Source organism: Opisthocomus hoazin, chromosome 2 (genome assembly GCF_030867145.1).
Source record: "Opisthocomus hoazin isolate bOpiHoa1 chromosome 2, bOpiHoa1.hap1, whole genome shotgun sequence".
NCBI lineage: Eukaryota > Metazoa > Chordata > Aves > Opisthocomiformes > Opisthocomidae > Opisthocomus > Opisthocomus hoazin.
The window spans coordinates 97,931,405-97,948,539 of NC_134415.1; the positions used below are offsets into that span (position 1 = coordinate 97,931,405).

The following is a 17,135-nucleotide window of genomic DNA, read 5'->3' on the forward strand; positions in this document are numbered from 1 at the left end:
TTATTTTATCAAATGAAGTCTTCAACAACAATACTAGCTTAAGACAATTCCCACCTCCTCACTACTTGTTCCTCTCCCAAATAACACTGTGCCATCCCTTCAGATGTCCCAGTTCCGTTACTATACAACCACGCCTACAACACATCACCAAAACAATCCAACTTCGAGGGGAAAAGAAGACAAAAAGGAAAAAAAGACAGATGAATCCTCCAAACCAGCAGAGTCCTACTGCACAGAACAGCTATCTAACATACACAGAGACACAGTATTCCATCATGTGAAGACAGGGACCTTAAGCTAAAGGTTTGGACATTTACAGCACAGCTTGAATTTGAATACGAAAAAACCTGGGGGGGGTAGCATGGAGTATTTCAAGACCATGGAAGAAGGCAAAGATAGCTACACTAAAGAAAAAGCTGTGTAAAGAACATTTCATATGTATGACTGACTGTATGGCCCTTTTTCACGCTTACTTTCAAGATAGAGAAGCGAGGTAAACAGAGATTGTAAAGGGTGACACAAGTCAATGAAATAAAAAGGCTTCAGTAAAAATTGGGCAAAAGGTTTTTAAAGAGAAAATTCAATTCTCCGGTTCCATTTACTTGAGAAAATGATAAACGCATCATTTGCAGACTTCATTGCCACCACACTAGTAACTGAAAACTGTGAAGACAGCTAACAGAAGATGCCCTGTTTGTATTAATGGCACCTATTTCAGTCACTAACTAGAGTGAGCAGCAGATCTTCCAGATTAAGAAAAGGTATAAATATTTATACATACAGACATACACGTATAAATATAGCTAATTATACATTCCTCCTCTTCTCTGGTCTTGGGTATCATCTCTCTTCTACACTACATACTCTTCATTTCTAACAAAAAAACCCTCAAAGTTTGTTCCAGGTAACTTTGAAAACAGGATGTTTCTCATCTCTCTGGGCTCCGAATTCCAAAAGCATCATAAAGAAAACTATATTGGCCATAGGTTTAACTCCTTCCTAAGTACTCTATTTTTATAACATTTCCATTTGGACACTCAGTAATTTATTTGCATTTTATTAACAAGAGATTACCTTATTAATGGCTGATGCAGTGCAACCAAGGAAGCATGGACGATAACTGATATGACAGAAAGGTGGAAGTAATCGAACATAACATTGACATAATGATGAAGGCCCCGGTGTAAGTTAAAGTGCAACTTTAAAGTTCGGCTACTAATTGGCTGTAGTGTGCTCAGGTCATCTGGTCTAAAAAGAAATTAAAACAGAACAACATATAATAAGAACAATCATATTTAAAAGTGCAAGTTATTAATAACTGATGCAGATAGCAATTTAGCATAGGTCTATATTTTGGAAAGCAAAATATTTTTTTCCCCAGGGAAAAAAAAAACTAAAAAAAAAAAAATCAGAATGAGACAAACCAGTTATGAAATCAGACTTACGCATTGGATTTCTTTTTACCCTCAGATGTGTCTAATATGAACACACTATATCTACACATAATACAGATTTAATCAGTTTAAGAAATTAACATATATTGTTAATAAAATCTTCTCTATATAAACTTACGAATAGTCTGTATCCGTGAAGTGTAGATCTAATGTTAGCAGAAAATTCATTTCATTAAGAGACTCCTCAATCTGAAAAGAAATTGTAGAAGCATGAATTTTTTTCAGGTCCCTTATTTACACTAACCCAAATTGTACATAACAAATACTTCATTATCTATATAGAAAAGTTGAATGGCATTTTACCTTCCTCTCATCCAACAGCATTTTTATTTTGAAAATCATCACGTCATTCACAGAAACTTCCTCATTTTTGTAAAGAATCTGAAATGTTTTACTGCAAACTACATTGTCATGGATTGAAGCAGGAAAGGCAAGATCTGCACCTGAAAAGAGAAACAAGTATTAATATAATTGGCTTATAATCTGGAAACCCCAGAGCGGCTAATAAGTGAAACTATCATTCCTATCTGTTTCATGACCACTATTAGAACTGTAACACCAACAAAATCAGCAGTTTCCATTTCAGTCAGCAACTGCTGGAGGTTGAAGGAGTGCATTTTGCTTCAAAGAAATACTGTATCAATATGTTTAATGTGATTTGCTTTTCATAGAAGTTCTAGACCGAAGAATTTTTCCTTTGTTCCAAATTGGAGTAAGACATTCTAGGCATCAAAAATTCTAATAAAAATCTTGACATCTGTCTTGTTTCATCCAGCATTCATGTTGATTTGCAAGGTTTAACCACACTGAGAACTCTTAGTTACGTACAGCTGAGGCAAAGAGGTTAACTGACACATACCACTCCACTGAATTAATCAAGAACAGAGGTGGTTCCTTCTTTCCTTCCAGATCTTTGCATACTACTCTGGCCAGACAAGTTTCAAGTGTATCACCTGAAACTTACACTTCTCATTCAATATGACATTTCTGCTTTCAGAGGTGGCTCATCAAAAAGAGTTCAGAAAAGTGTGACAAATGGTTGGGGAATCCTTTGCCAAAAAAGGTTGAAAGATTTGTAGAAGAAATGAGAAAGGGGATGGCTTAAAACAGTTATGGAAGAAGTATTAGCATAACAACGAGGGGTTACCACACAGGAAATATCATGATGGGAACCATCCTGTGAAACAACACACAGAAGAAGATGGAACTTGGAAGAACCAAAGTAACAGAAACATAGACACTTTCTTCTCGCTCCTCTATAAGCAGGCTCAATCACATTAACCTCTTCCAGAACACAAAGTCTTAGATATCATGTAAATGGGGGTGCAAAACATTTTTTAAATTCTTTTTGATTCTTCTTAATAAACTACTTCAAAGGAATCCACAAAAGAAAAAAAATACACAAAGTTTGTGCTTTACAGATTTGGGGTCTACAGCTCTCTCACAGAAAATCACTGCACCTGGCAAATATTCACACTCTATAATCTTCACAATATCTTAGTTCAAATTCCCTTCAGAAACTAGAAACAAGTAAAAATACCAGTTTTTGTTAAAGCGCTTCCATACATGTCACTGATTTAGGTGTCCTGGACAAAATGCCTACAAAGGCTGACTCTTTAAAGGGTAATTCCCCTGTATGTAATGCCACCGTCAGCTTCTATCCATCCATGTCATCTGTTACAGGTGAAGGGCAGAGCAGGTACAGTTTCACATGACACACAATCTGATATAACCACACAGCATCAGCAAAAGGGATCTCCCACTCCGGCCTGATCCAACAGAAGTAATGGAGACACGTGGCCGAGGTCCCGCTTCCTATGCAGCGTCCAGCTCCAAGTCACAGCCCTCAGCTCTGCTGACTTCAGCGTAACATGACACGGCACAGAATCACAGAATAGTAGGGGTTGGAAGGGACCTCTGTGGGTCATCTAGTCCAACCCCCCTGCCGAAGCAGGGTCACCTACAGCAGGCTGCACAGGATCTTGTCCAGGCGGGTCTTGAATATCTCCAGAGAAGGAGACTCCACAACCTCCCTGGGCACCCTCAGAATTTAGAGAGAAGAGTCAAAGAGGAAAAGCTGACACCAGGAAAAGGCTGAGAGACATCTACGTGGGGAGCAAGGTCTCACAAACGTGAAGTCAGCAAGGCAGAACCACCATTTTTTGTCAGCTATGCACTGACTGGCCAAGACTATTCCTAGGCTTCTGTCCACACAAAAAGCCATTTCAGCAACAGAGAGGAAAAAACAGTAGGGAATTAATTTATTCTTGCATTGTAAAAACGGGCACCTCATTCCTAACCTTTTTTTTTCTTTTATTTTCTGAAAACCAGCCATGAGTTTCTGACAGAAGGAGGAATTCGGAACCGCGTCAAATCTGAAACAACCTCACACAGGCCAGAATTACATATGCTTTTCTTTGAACTTTTTAGAGCATGACTACATCTCCTTTCAAATTACAAGAATGCCTGGAGACTTTCACAAGGTTGGAGCTGAAGTAAGTGGTTTGTCCTATCACATCCGTAATGACGCTTGTTCTGGGTCCCAAGCAATTCTAGCGAACTGCTAAAGGATGTGGGAAATAAAAATGGAGGGAAACTGGATTTAAATTATCATGCGACCTCATGAGGAGCCGGGAAGGGCTGGGCAAGGGGTGGAAGGAGATGCAAAGGAAGAAGGGAAAAACGGAGGCTGTATGTTTGACTTGGGGAAACAAAGGGAAGAGTTACATCAAACAGTCTGTGGGAGAAGGGAAACACATAGCTAAGGTAAGGAAACTGCAGGTGGCTTGTGCAGAAGCTAGGGAGAGCTGGAAGTATGAAAATTACTTGGACTGGAGTGGGAAAACCACAACACCGCCAAAGGGAATAGGATTTAGAAGGGGTAAGTGTGAGGAAGACAGAACAAGAGATAGACAGAGAAGTACAGGACCAAGTACCTGACCAACACAGGACACCATTCTCAAGAGCGAGAGTTGTGGGTTCGGCTCCAGACCCCTCTATGGTCAAGAAGCAACAGGCACTTTCAGATAGTGGGTAAATCCTCTTAGCGCTAAGTCCACACGTAGCCTAATAGCAGTTATTTTCTACAAATAACAGCAGTCTCAGTAACTGGCATCAGCTATTCCACCACCTCGGGCAGGAGAGCTGTGCGTTAGAGCCACAGCGCCCAGCTCTGCTAAATTACACAATTAGCTGAAATGAGTGGCAGGCAGAGGCCCTCGGCAAGACCAAGAACTATCACACCCACAAGAAGGACAAACTAACACCCTTTCACTGACCAGCTTGCACCCTTCTCTCCGCTTTGCTGTGGAACAAACATTATCAGTAACTACCTGATAAACCAAACTGAGAGACTGATCCAAAGAGGATCCCAGTTTATGGGTTTGGAGCGGTTTGGTTTTTTGTAAAACGACTGCTTGTCAGCTGAATGAGTTTCCCAGTTGAGTTCCCGGGCCAAATCAGATGCTTGTGTCGATAGAGCACAGAGCCATACGAAGGTAAGAAGGAGTAGCCAGGCAGAATCACGGGCTGATTTTTTTTTGTCATCACTCATGATCTAAACTCATGTCAAATTGCAGTCCTGTTTACATCCTTTATGCCTAGTAACGAGTCAAAGGAGCTATCACACATGTCACAATTTACTAACAACATTGCAGCGTTCTGAAAAAATAACTGAAGACCATTCTAAAATATACCATGAAATAGAAAAACTGTTTTTTCAGCAATACTAAACATATAATTAAGTGACACTATTAAAAAAGTACTGTTTACTAAAGGATCAGTTTAGCTGAGCTAAATTCCCCAAACCACACTAAACTTTGCATTTGAAGTGGAGCAATCTTGGCTCATAAGAATTATTTATTTATTTCACACAAATCCAAGATATATTCAGGAAGCATAGCGAAAGGTCAGTATTTACATTTTTGCTCTAGTCAAAGTTACTTTTAAAATAGCCTCCAAAATTCAGGTTCTGGTAATCTCATATCACATGTTCTCCATCTGTAGTAGGTTTTTCCCCCTTGCAATTCCAAGAATTCCACCTCACCTTTTAAAACTTAGATCATTTTTTGCTTTTCACACTTTTGCAGCATGCCGAGGTGTGGGCTTCACAGAACTACAGGTGCACTAACAGGTTTCTCTGGGTTCAGTTTGCCCAAAGAAACCCACAGTGAGTGCCAGGTTACAAAAGAAGAAAAAAACATGAGGCAGTGGGTGATTCTGTTCAGGAGGTTAAATGTATTTCCAACTTTGTCACCAGACAGCAAGACAGCAAGTTTGAAAGCAGCAGGACTCAATCCTTTCAAGAGTCTTCTTTTCTGAAAAAAATGGGCTTAGCAATCTGTATAAGAGCCTGTATCTGAAGTTCTCTACTACTTTGAGGATATCTACTTAAATGAGATCTGCCCTCAGTCATTCGAGTCTGAAACATAAAGATGACTGAGCAGATTAGTGGACAAAACAGAAGACACTAATATAAAGGAATCACAATGTTTTGCTACCAGCAAAGGGAATTAACAGAGGAAACAGTGTTCCTCAGCACAGGAAAGACATGGACCTGTTGGAGCGGGTCCAGAGAAGGGCCACAAAAATGATCAGAGGTATGGAACACTGCTCCTATGAGGAAAGGCTGAGAGAGTTGGGGTTGTTCAGTTTGGAGAAGAGAAGGCTGTGGAGAGCCCTTCTTGCAGCCTTTCAGTACTTAAAAGGTGGCTTATAAGAAAGATAGGGACAGGCTCTGAGGAACCTGATCTACTTGAAGATGTCCCTGCTCATTGCAGGGGGGTTGGACTACATGATCTTTAATGGTCCAACCAAAACCATGCTATGATTCTATATAAAAACAGTAACACAAATTCTGTAATCAATTTTTAAGTCTCATTGCTAATAACAAGCTAGTTTTTCAGCAGGTCATCATGGAACAACTTAATTTTTTATTGTGTTTGCGTTAATAACAAACTTAAAACCACTTCTATATTAGTTATAACAATACAAGACAAAAAGCATGCTCCCTTAATTAGTAAGGCAAGATAATGACCCCATTTACTAAAAAAGTTTTTGCACTTACCAGTTGCGTGCAACAAACTAGCTTCTAATTTGTGTGGAATTCTTGGAGGAATTTTCATCGATGCACGGATCTGGTAAAAGCTAAAGCAAAAGACAGTGATTTGCAACACATGCAGTACAGTGAATCTCATTTACCATATACAGATACACACAATCACAACGGCAGGAATGGAGAGCGGGAAGGAGGAACAGGGCAAGGAAGTCTACAAAGCTTGAAACTGTTTTATTTTGACTCTTCTTCCTGTCGGGTTTTTTTTCCTCATCATTAACCAGAGTGGCAGCCAAACACATGACTTAGAAGAAGGCAGACTCAACACAGAGCTAGTCATTCCATGCCCCACAGTGCTGGGGCAAATACTTATGGAGATATGTGGTAAATTACACTGGAGAACTGATATGAATGAAAAATCAGGGTTGTCAGCTACATTACAACCATCTCAGAAGGATCTACCATGTAACACATCTGCCAGACTGCTATAGCCAGTTGTGTTGCTGAAGGCCCTATTTGTGGAACTGCAACATGCCCCCCCCCCCGGATCCCCAGAAAACACCCTGCTTACCAGACACTCTCTAGAGCACATGTGGCCACCAGATATTAAGAAGTACAAATAAAGGGTCACACTAAGCAAAATATGGCAGTACTTGCAGTGTTAAGACATAGTACTACTGCCTTTATGCTATCAAAGGCAGGAATTGCAGGCTTAAAGCCTAAAAGCAAAAAAAAAAAAAAAAAAGAACAAACCACAACACAAAAGTCTTTGTTTTCTGCATCTCTGCCCCCATCTTTCAACAGTTTTTAACCCTATTCAGCTCCGTACTGTTTCCAACTTTGAATTTAATCTATGAAAACTTTGATCTATGATAACCATCAACCATACTGATTTTATGGAACTCTTCACATGACACAAGCACCCATAAACACACTCAGATGACACGTTCTCTCCATATCCTCCCATTTCAGATCATTTGTTTTTGTCTGAAGGGGTTAGCTTCAGCTCCTCAGGGAGCTGACTTGACCTACCACACAGCCCCACAAACACTAACACCAATGACAGGGAGGGAGCAAGAACATTCCCAAGTAGAGAGTAGGAAGACAAAAATGCCTTTTTAGGCAGAAGCATGGTCTTAAATGCCCTTCTGAGTATGCAATTTACACTTTGTATTCCACTCATGGTGTACACCCACTCCCAGTCTTAAGGCTCATCTTCACAATCCCCACCACCCAAATCCAAACTACTCTACTGCATTCTCATTTTGGCTTCTAGCACCCCAGCTAAAGCTGACCATTCAAGACTTTGCCAGCAACTGATGTAACTGTGTACTAGCCTAACAATCAACCAATAAAAACAATTCTTAATTTAATCTTTCCACAAAATTAAAGTCAACTTTAGTCTGCTCAAAACTATATGTCAAAGAATGCTTTAGAACAGAAGATACTTAATGAACAAGTGATATTGCTACAGATACGAGATGACAGAAAAATGATTCTTACCTTTCAAAAATCAAATAAACCAACTTATTGCAAACTAATTAATTACATATTTATATTTTAGAAACCCACAGGTCAAACATGATTCCATATACACTTCATAAACAGTAAATTAATTCATTTTGTATTGGATTAAAAAAAAATTAATGTAACATTAAGCTTTCACTGTCATCTTCTCCAAGAGTGTAACAAATTGAGGAGACCAAGAGAGACCTCCCAACATTAATCCAGGAGGATGCAATCTAGTACGCTGACGTACTCCTTTTCTCTGGGTCCGATGTGACTTCCATCATTCAGTCAGTTACTCATTTCATCTACACTGAGGACATGAGACATTATAATGTATAATGGCTTCAGCAAGGAGACACTTTCCACCAGCCCCAGTTTCACATTGTCATTTTATGGATCCACAGAAGACATCTATCAAGAGCTGACACCCTATCACTATAAGCTGCATCTTCCCATGATCCAAACAACTAACCTGTGACGGCAGAGCATAGTGCTTGTTACTTCAGGTTCCAACAAAAGAATGCAAAATCGTTGGTACAGTTTATGTTAAATATTCTGCCTCAGTAGTTCAGACACATGCCAGATACTTACTTCATTTCACCCTAATCTTCTACCAAAGCAGGTCCCTTTCTTAGAATTTAAAAAGTCCAAAATCTGCATCATTCTCAGTTCATGTTTAGAACCACGTGACAGCCCTACAGAGCATGAATTTAATTAAAGTTTAACAACATTGCTAAACGCAGATAGCTTAATGAATTAGGACCATAACAAGGTAAAATAGAAGGCAAAGGCAAAATAAAAACTGAGCACCAAACAGAAAAGCGGTGCAATGTGATATTCCTATTACTTCTTGCAATAAGTCTTATTTGCCCTAAAGATGCTATTAAGTGTCTGTTTACAATCTGTGCCTCAAAAAAAAGCAATCAACAGAATTGCTTGTGCTTAGAATGCAATTTCTGAAACAAAAAGGCTGTTAGGACATTGTTACTTTCCCTATTATTACTTGCTAGCAATTAATCAAAAGCAGAATATTCTACACTTGATCCCACAAACCCTTTATCCTATAAACTCTTTACCTGTCTGATGTATTTTAATTTGGGATAAGGGGAAAATGAAGGTATATTGTTTGAGACAGGTGGCTTTGATTTTCAGCAGATTTATACTTTCAGCAGTTTGTAACATAAAATGTTCACCTGTTAATCTGAATAATAAAATCCTGTAGGAGTTCAGCTCAGGGCAAACATGTAAACACCAATTCAAAATCTTGTGCCTAGAACTTTGAAACAATTATTTAACTGCATCAAGATATTTAAATAAATAAAAACTTCCTACACAGTATTTACCCTAATTATTCACTGCCACTCATCTTTAAATGCCGTATGTATTAAGGATCTAGCTGCAAATTAAGAGCCATAATATTGAAACAGCGTACTTTATTCACAAAGAAATTACATTTGTAATACATAAAATAAGGAAATGCTTTCTAGAGTTAAGATATACATTCCTCATTTGACAGTAAATTTTAAAAGAAATTTTTAAAAAAATGCATCAAGCGCCATCACACTCTTTCCCGCAAGCCCTGCCTTCCTCACCTTCCTTCCATCTCTGGTTCAACTCATTCAACAACTTGTGTTGCAATGCTTTTTTCTCTATGTAAAAAAAATAAACAAACAGCAAAACCAAACCCAAGTCACTTTCAACTATTTCCCAGCTGTACCATAAACACTGTTCAGTTCTTGCATACACAACAACTGACCCATAAACCTGATCTATTAGATTGTATCTGCTTGGGCCTCCACGTAACAGCTCGGCATCAAGGTCTTGTTACTCACCTATCACATTCAATTATCCCAAATATCCTTAAAATACTCTGTAAACAAGATCTGAATACAATCAACTCCCCATTATCTTATGTAACAGGAGAATGAAGGTATCCTAGACAGTGGAAAATCCCAGACAATAACAATGCTACAGAACATGCCACTGATGGTACAGTAAATGTGTCCAAATAGATGAATTAGCTTGGGTCTACCAAAGATATCAAACCCCAGTCCAGCATCTTCCAAGAGATAGTACGTGCAGATCCAAACAGGCAGTTGCAGGCTTATTACCACAATTTTTCAGAGGGTGTAATAGCTTGGGTCCATCAGTGTGTCTATACTAAAATGCCTTGCTGAAGCCCACAGGAAAAGAGAACATGGTACAAACGTTTCGGTGGTATGGCCTGTGCTAAATCAAAGGCAGTTAAACTTCACATGCCCAACATCGGTACAGCGCATTTTCTCTGACACACGCCGGCAGTCCCAGAAACATGACACAGGAATACTCGAACTGACCTTGCACCAGTTTGGCTCCTTCTCAAGTCCTGACTCTGAGAGCAACCTGGAAATATACCTTACTTATAATAGAGACAGTGGCTCTATGTTCATTTCCATATTTATGTAAAACTGTTTTCCAGAGCAGAAATATTAAAAAAAGAACATAGATCAAGCTTTGCAATTAGCATTAAGATTCCAGAAAAGTGCTGGGGTTCTTAAAGCTTAGGCTAGTAGTGATTTTTTTTGTAAATATTTTTGAAGAATAATTTGAATAAATCTGTGTTATAACCTGTCCTTTAATCTCTCTTTTCAGCGCATTAAATGAGGAAAACATCATTTCACATTATTAAAGATTGCAATTTTCAGACAACAAAGAAGTCAGAAATATTTTGATGAAGATGCTTTAAGGCTACTCTCCCTGTTTTGAAGACAAGAATCAAAGATATTCAGAAAGAAGGTATACTGTAAGAACACACATTAATCACCCCTGAAAACAGCAGCATCCATCAGTCTAAGGGCCTTTTGCTACCTTTTGCTCCATTCACTGAAGCAGGATAGCTGAATGTTCCACTAAACAGAGAATAAAACAACAGGAACATCACCAAAATCTGTAATTCACAATACGACGAAAAAATGCACTAAAAAAATGGATCGGAAGCAAGAATCTGATATGCAGTAGTTGCTAAACTACCCTGATAGATTATGCCGTGATGTTTCGAACCACCACCTGGTAATTCAGTAAAATGCATTTGGATCATCTTTGACGATACAACTACAGTCTGGCGTTTGAAAAGCCTGGGCTACAACGGCAGCTAATGAAGCAGTCTTAACGCGAGTCACTACAGTACAGGCAGTGCAGGGAACAGATCTGGGATGAACAGCAGACTGACAGTTGGATGAAAGTCTGACACCACACAAACAAAAGACTTTGAGTGAGTCTTTAGCACCATTTTGTCAAGACCGAGCAGGTTATGACTGCTTGACACGCATGTTGCTGATGTGAGAGTGATCTGAAGGACAGTCTCCAAAGCAAGACTGAGCACACTGAGACTTAAGGATACTTCAGCATCGGGACAGGTTGTCCAGATACGTTGCAGAATTTCCACCCATGGAGGCTTTCAAGACCTGAGGGGACAGAGCTCCAAGCAACATGGTTTGGATCAAGTGCTGACCCTGGTTTCAGCATGAGGGTGGATTATATGACATGCTACTATCCCATCCACCCTGAATGGGCTTATCATACCAGAGGTTAAAGGAAACCTATAAAACAGGGTTCAGCGATTTACAACATGGTGACTGAAAGGCAACACAGCAGGAAGTGCATATGGTTGGAAGCTGCTATACAAAACAAGTTGGAGAGACATCAGTGAACAGAGCACAGTCCAGCTCTTGGCTTTGCTGAGTCTAAACTCTGGAAGACATTCCGGTGTGTACACAGGCAAGATACTTTTCAACAGCTGATTTCCTTGCTTTCCTGCAAGGCACCATCTTCCAGTTCCTATTAAATTTCCAATGTCATAGATTTGAGGGAAAAAAAAAAAGACAATCTACAACACTACCTCTGCAAATTGGCCAACCTTTCCTTCTCTGAACACTTCCAGCATTTACCTTTACTTGTCTTGGCCAGAGACATGAGGTTGAGGATGAACACCAGATCTCTTACTCTGCTTGCACTGCTTAAAAATTTTGTCCTGAAACAGTTCCACATCCATCCCCCAAGAGGTAGCTTTGCATTTTCTTCACAATGTGTGAGTTAGCCTAAATATTTGAGACAGTATACACAAGCAAAGCCAAAGTCACCAATGTAGAGCTTATAAATATCCAGGAGATTGCTGCCAACTGCAGTCTATGCAGTCTTTCTTCAGTAAATAAATGTGTGTACTTGCTGATGTCCACTTATTTAATTTGGTCTTCAATATGCAAATCCATAACCATGTTATTAAAAGGTTCAAGGATATCTGGAGTAACTTAGTGTCATTACTACAGACCTTGTAGGAAAAGGTCTTCTGAAGAAGGTAGTCACAATTAGTGCTCTCCTGTAGGAAGAGGAGACCTCTACTGTCCATCCTGCCTGAAGGATTAAATCTTTCCCATCGAGCTGAACCCTGAAGATTCAAAATCTGACATGTGACAGAAAATGCTTTCCCACACAGGAAAATTTACAGGTTTCTTTTTTCACAAAAAGTAGTTTTAGCAATAACCAGAATGTATCTTGCTACCAACAAATAAAGGAAACGTAGGAAGTAATGGTTATTTGACTTTTTAATGCTCTCACATGGAAGCACAGGCAGTGCTGTGTGCAAATGCAGGTCATAAAGAGCAAGTGTTATTAAAAAAAAAAATAATCTCATGCATAAAAAAGCATATGTCCTTTTACAGAGATAGCTCCACAAGCATTTACTTGAAAAACCACTTACTTTGCCAGCTAAAGTACATTCCAAGCGAAACACACATCCTGGAAAAGCTTCATAATACAATTCATCACTGAGGTGAAACTTCTTTGCAGTTCTTCTCATCAAGCAGAGGAAAGCTAGAAGCACGCACAGCAGAGTCCAACCTTTCCTCTTTCGTGAATCCCAGTGCACTTGCTGCACGCTTAAACACACTCAGTCACATTAACCAAGAGCAAGCACTGAACATCACGTACTGCAAAATTCACATGCACACTGGGTCACCTGCAGGACAGCTTCTACATTTATCAGTTCACCAAATGAAGGAACAGCTCTGACCCTGCATATGCCAAACCTCAGGAGAGCTCTTGGGATCAACTGAACGCAAGGCCCCCTTGAAAACACACTCTCCACTGCAGACCACCACTATGGCTTTGCTCCTTCTCCTTTTTCCTACGGGACAGAGCAGTGGCTCAGGCAAGTATGCTTCATTTAACGCACAGGGTAGTGGAGCTGAGGATGCAGAACTGCTTCGTAAATACGGAATGTGGCACTGAAATGAGGAACTGAGAGAAAAACAGTGACAGGAGCAAGTCTCCCGAGGAGCAGACAGCTTGGGAGGCAGCGATGTCATCGCAATGGCTGCGTCAGACTGACCCTGGCAGATGTGTGTCTTCTACAGATCTTCTACCGACCACACCTCTCTCCACAGAAGCAAACCAACACGAACTCCTGCTGCGGTGAGAGGGCTGGTCAGTAAAGCATGGAAGAATCCAACGACGAGAGAGAACGTTCTTTTATTTCTGTTCAATATCCCTCTGTCCTACAAGCTAAGCCCCTTGCTATGCAGAGACCCCACATTACTAATTCTTTCATGGACTTACAAAAATCCATCTTAAAAGTAGTAAAGATATTCAGCATTTCACGTAACCAGTCACGAGCCTATACTAACAAATGCCAGCATAAAATGCACTTTTCAAGGCAATCTGAGTATGCTTCTGATGTTTAGGGCGTTTCAAACAATCTTGGAACACAAATACTCTATTTTAAGTATTACAGCAAATTTGTCAGAATTTTTTGGTAACTTCGTAAGTATTATGCAAAAAGGCAACCCAGGCAAAAGCACGCAAGTAAGGGACAAAGAGGAAAATCAGAAAGGGAGTAAAATCAGGTGTAATGAAACAGAAATAAAAGAATGTAAGAAGACACAGAATAAAGCACAGGCAATGAAATGCTGATTCTTGAAGTGATAAATGTAAAAAGAGAAGAGACTTGGTTAGATTTGTTCCTTAATTTCCCTCACCAGGAGAAACGCACAGTCATCTATAAAAATTTAATCCTACCAAACAGCCTCTGAACTAGTTACAGGGCTTATCTAGACAGGAAATTATTTAATACAGGTATAGAACACACAAAAAATTCTTCTCTTGCGATCACTTTGTAAGAAGTACTTCTAATATGGATGAATATGAGATTATACTATGCTATAATTGTGGGGTTTATACCATTGAACAAATTCTACTTCAGATACTTGAGCAGCAGGAAAATTATCGTGCCCAAAATACTTTGTTTAAAATCTTTCACCAATCCCTTCTACGAAAAATTTCCCAGCTGGCTAACATATTTGTATTAAGATAAACAAAACAAATGGCAAATTTACAGGAAATAGATAAAAGATCCCCATTTATCTGAAAGCAAGTTTCCCTGAAAGTGAATTACTTCTTCAAAGTACCTCACATCTCTATGGCACACATTACTTCTGATAACTGAACAGCTATTAGATCAAAAGATTGAGAATTATTTGGGAGACTAATATCTCAAATAAGTCACAGCAGCTTGTTATGAAACAGGATTAAGTACATAAGACAGGAGAAAGGGGAAAGTAAACGCAGCTGGGGATTTTGCCTTATTATTACAAAAGCCTTTTCTCCATGTTCTTACCACAGGCGTACTCAGGCACAATTCCTGCAGTGGTTATGAACATTTATTTAAAACCTGAAAGTGGAATACTCTCAAATAAGTGTTGCTTTTTTAAAGAGCCATGCAAAAATACTAGATTAGCTCTTCTTTAATCAAACAAATCTTAACTTATAGTAGTCTGCACTTATAGTTTTAGTTCCTCTTATTTCCTGTACTTACTGAAGGGAACAAGAAGTAAACCATACTAAATTACCTTGCATCTTTAAATTACAACAGCTCCATGAAGCTCATCTTCAGGGTTAATGATTTCCCATATTCCATTGTATGACAATTTTCTAACGCTATTTATTTAGCTTGAAAGCATTTTTCATTTGACTTTTTGATGCAGCACACTAGCCTCGCAAATGACACATCACACATGTTTAACCACTGAGTGGCTTGAACGTTTCGGTCTTCTGGGGACAAAGGTATGGGACATTGGGGTTCCCTGGTAACTGCAGCCTCCATTTTTCAAAGTTCCACCGCTTGCACACAGGCAGCAGTTTTCACTCAGACACATCATACCACCTTAATTCTGAAATCAAGGTTTAGCAAACATCAAAGATGGGAGACCAGAAGACAAGTCTGACAATGCACTTTCTGGTCTTTCAAATTTTTTAAGCTCTGCAGCTGTGCAATTCTGTTCCTCTCATCTGTCAGTAATCACGTAAACAAGCCTTTCAATTCACTTTGCAGCTTATTCTAGTGAAAGGCGATCTCTGTTTTAATAGCAAATACATCATACATTTAACCAAAGATGGAAATTCAGGTACCACTGAAGGTACCACCAAAGAAACTGTTGCAAAAAAAACACAGCAAAAGCCCACGTGAACTGTTTTGTCTTACGTAAGATACACCAAATAAAGGTCATCACACTCATCCCCCATCATCATCTTCATCTTTTCCCCTGTAGAAAGCTACGTCATTCAAGTAAGTCACATTAGCTCCTCTAGTTCAATTTTTTAAATGGGATCATTATAATTTCAAATATAACATACTGCTCTGAGATATTAGGACACTAAGCAAGAAAAACAGTCTTTCAGAATCAGAAGCATCTATCTTTTTTCCTTCCAGCAAGTTGCAGTTTCATGATTCATTTAAGTCATCTTAAAGACAGTGCTGCCACCAGTAGGAGCAATTTGCAGTCTGAAGCCCCTTTTACATGTCTCTGCCCCTCCTCAGACAAGTTTTGATGTTTGAGCAACTCTATGGTAAATCAGATCAACATGTTCATCCATCTGGAAAGGGAAAAAAAGAATCCAGTAGGGGTTGTTACAGAAGGCAGGACCTCACAGCCAGGCGAGAAAGAGGGATTATTCCCTTCAGGAACGTGACACGGGCTTAGGTCAGGCTGAGCTACTGGTGGGACTTCATGCTCAGAAATAATGTGAAATTGTACTGCCACTTCCTGTAAATTATTTTTTTCCGCAACTTCAAAAGTTTCAACTCTAAAAAGACTGAGAGAAGCATATCTGCTCACTGTGTACTGTACTTATGCATTCATTATTAACTTAATTTATAAGGAATAATCTCAGAGAATATTACCAGTACAGTATTACAAGCAAACTATGAAAATTTAGCAGCAGAAGTCAAGATTTGTTTCTCTAAATTCCAAAATACACCTTCTTATTAAGATGATTCTACGAGCTCATGAATATCAAAGAGCAAAGCAAGCATTCAAGATTTGAAAGCAAGAGATTCTCAAATACCCTTCATGAAAATGAGAAAGTTGCTGTTCTTGGATAGACTTTTTATTTTTGTCATGGTAGAGCCACCTCCTACAGCAAAAATATTCTTCGGACTCCTAACACCTACCACATCTAGTATACAGCAGCAAATACACCCTTACAAGAACAACGTTAAAAATCCAAACTCACAAGAGTTAACCTTCTGATACCAGTTCAAATAAACTAAACAAATTACAAGGGCACAGACAGACTAAGTAGCCAAACCCCTTTTTGTCCTGCTAGGTTCCAGAAGCAGGATACCCCGAAGATACACAGTGCCCACTGAACCTGTTCAACAAGTCTAAAAAATTAAACAAGCAAACAAAACAAAAAAAAATTGTTTTTCTAAAGTCTACATTTTGTCAAAGACTTTTACTGAAAAAATTGTAATGAGCATTGCAGAAAATTTCAGATGGTATCAAAAATAATTTGAAATAAATTGTAGGTAGGAATGTATTCAGGAAAGGTAGGTAGGAAACAAAGACCGCTGAAGGGAAGGCATGCAAAAAGACTCCGAGATGAAAACTGAGAAAGGCAGAACAGTATGATGGGGAAAAGGGAAAAAGAGCACAGAAGCAGCACTAACCACAGTAATATGACTGAAGTGCAGAGATGATCATCAAGGTGATACCACAATTTAGTATATATGCACATTGAGGAGCCTCAATCTTTCCGTGGGAATGGGTATCTGAATCCTTGTGTTCACCTTCTGAGGCTGACCTCCC

The 17,135-nt window shown here is 39.2% G+C and overlaps 1 protein-coding gene across 5 annotated transcripts in view; it reads right to left on the reverse strand.

The window, feature by feature from the left end:
• The window catches only part of FAM135A (family with sequence similarity 135 member A), a 96,792-nt gene that overhangs the window by 47,069 nt on the left and 32,588 nt on the right, over window positions 1–17,135 (reverse strand). For all 5 annotated transcript variants that reach the window (XM_075414572.1, XM_075414576.1, XM_075414575.1 and 2 more), the window contains 4 exons: window positions 6,520–6,599; window positions 1,758–1,897; window positions 1,573–1,643; window positions 1,075–1,248 (listed from right to left, as the gene is read on the reverse strand). In XM_075414572.1, coding sequence (XP_075270687.1) covers window positions 1,075–1,248; window positions 1,573–1,643; window positions 1,758–1,897; window positions 6,520–6,599 — 465 coding nt within the window. The remainder of the gene's footprint in view (window positions 1–1,074; window positions 1,249–1,572; window positions 1,644–1,757; window positions 1,898–6,519; window positions 6,600–17,135) is intronic.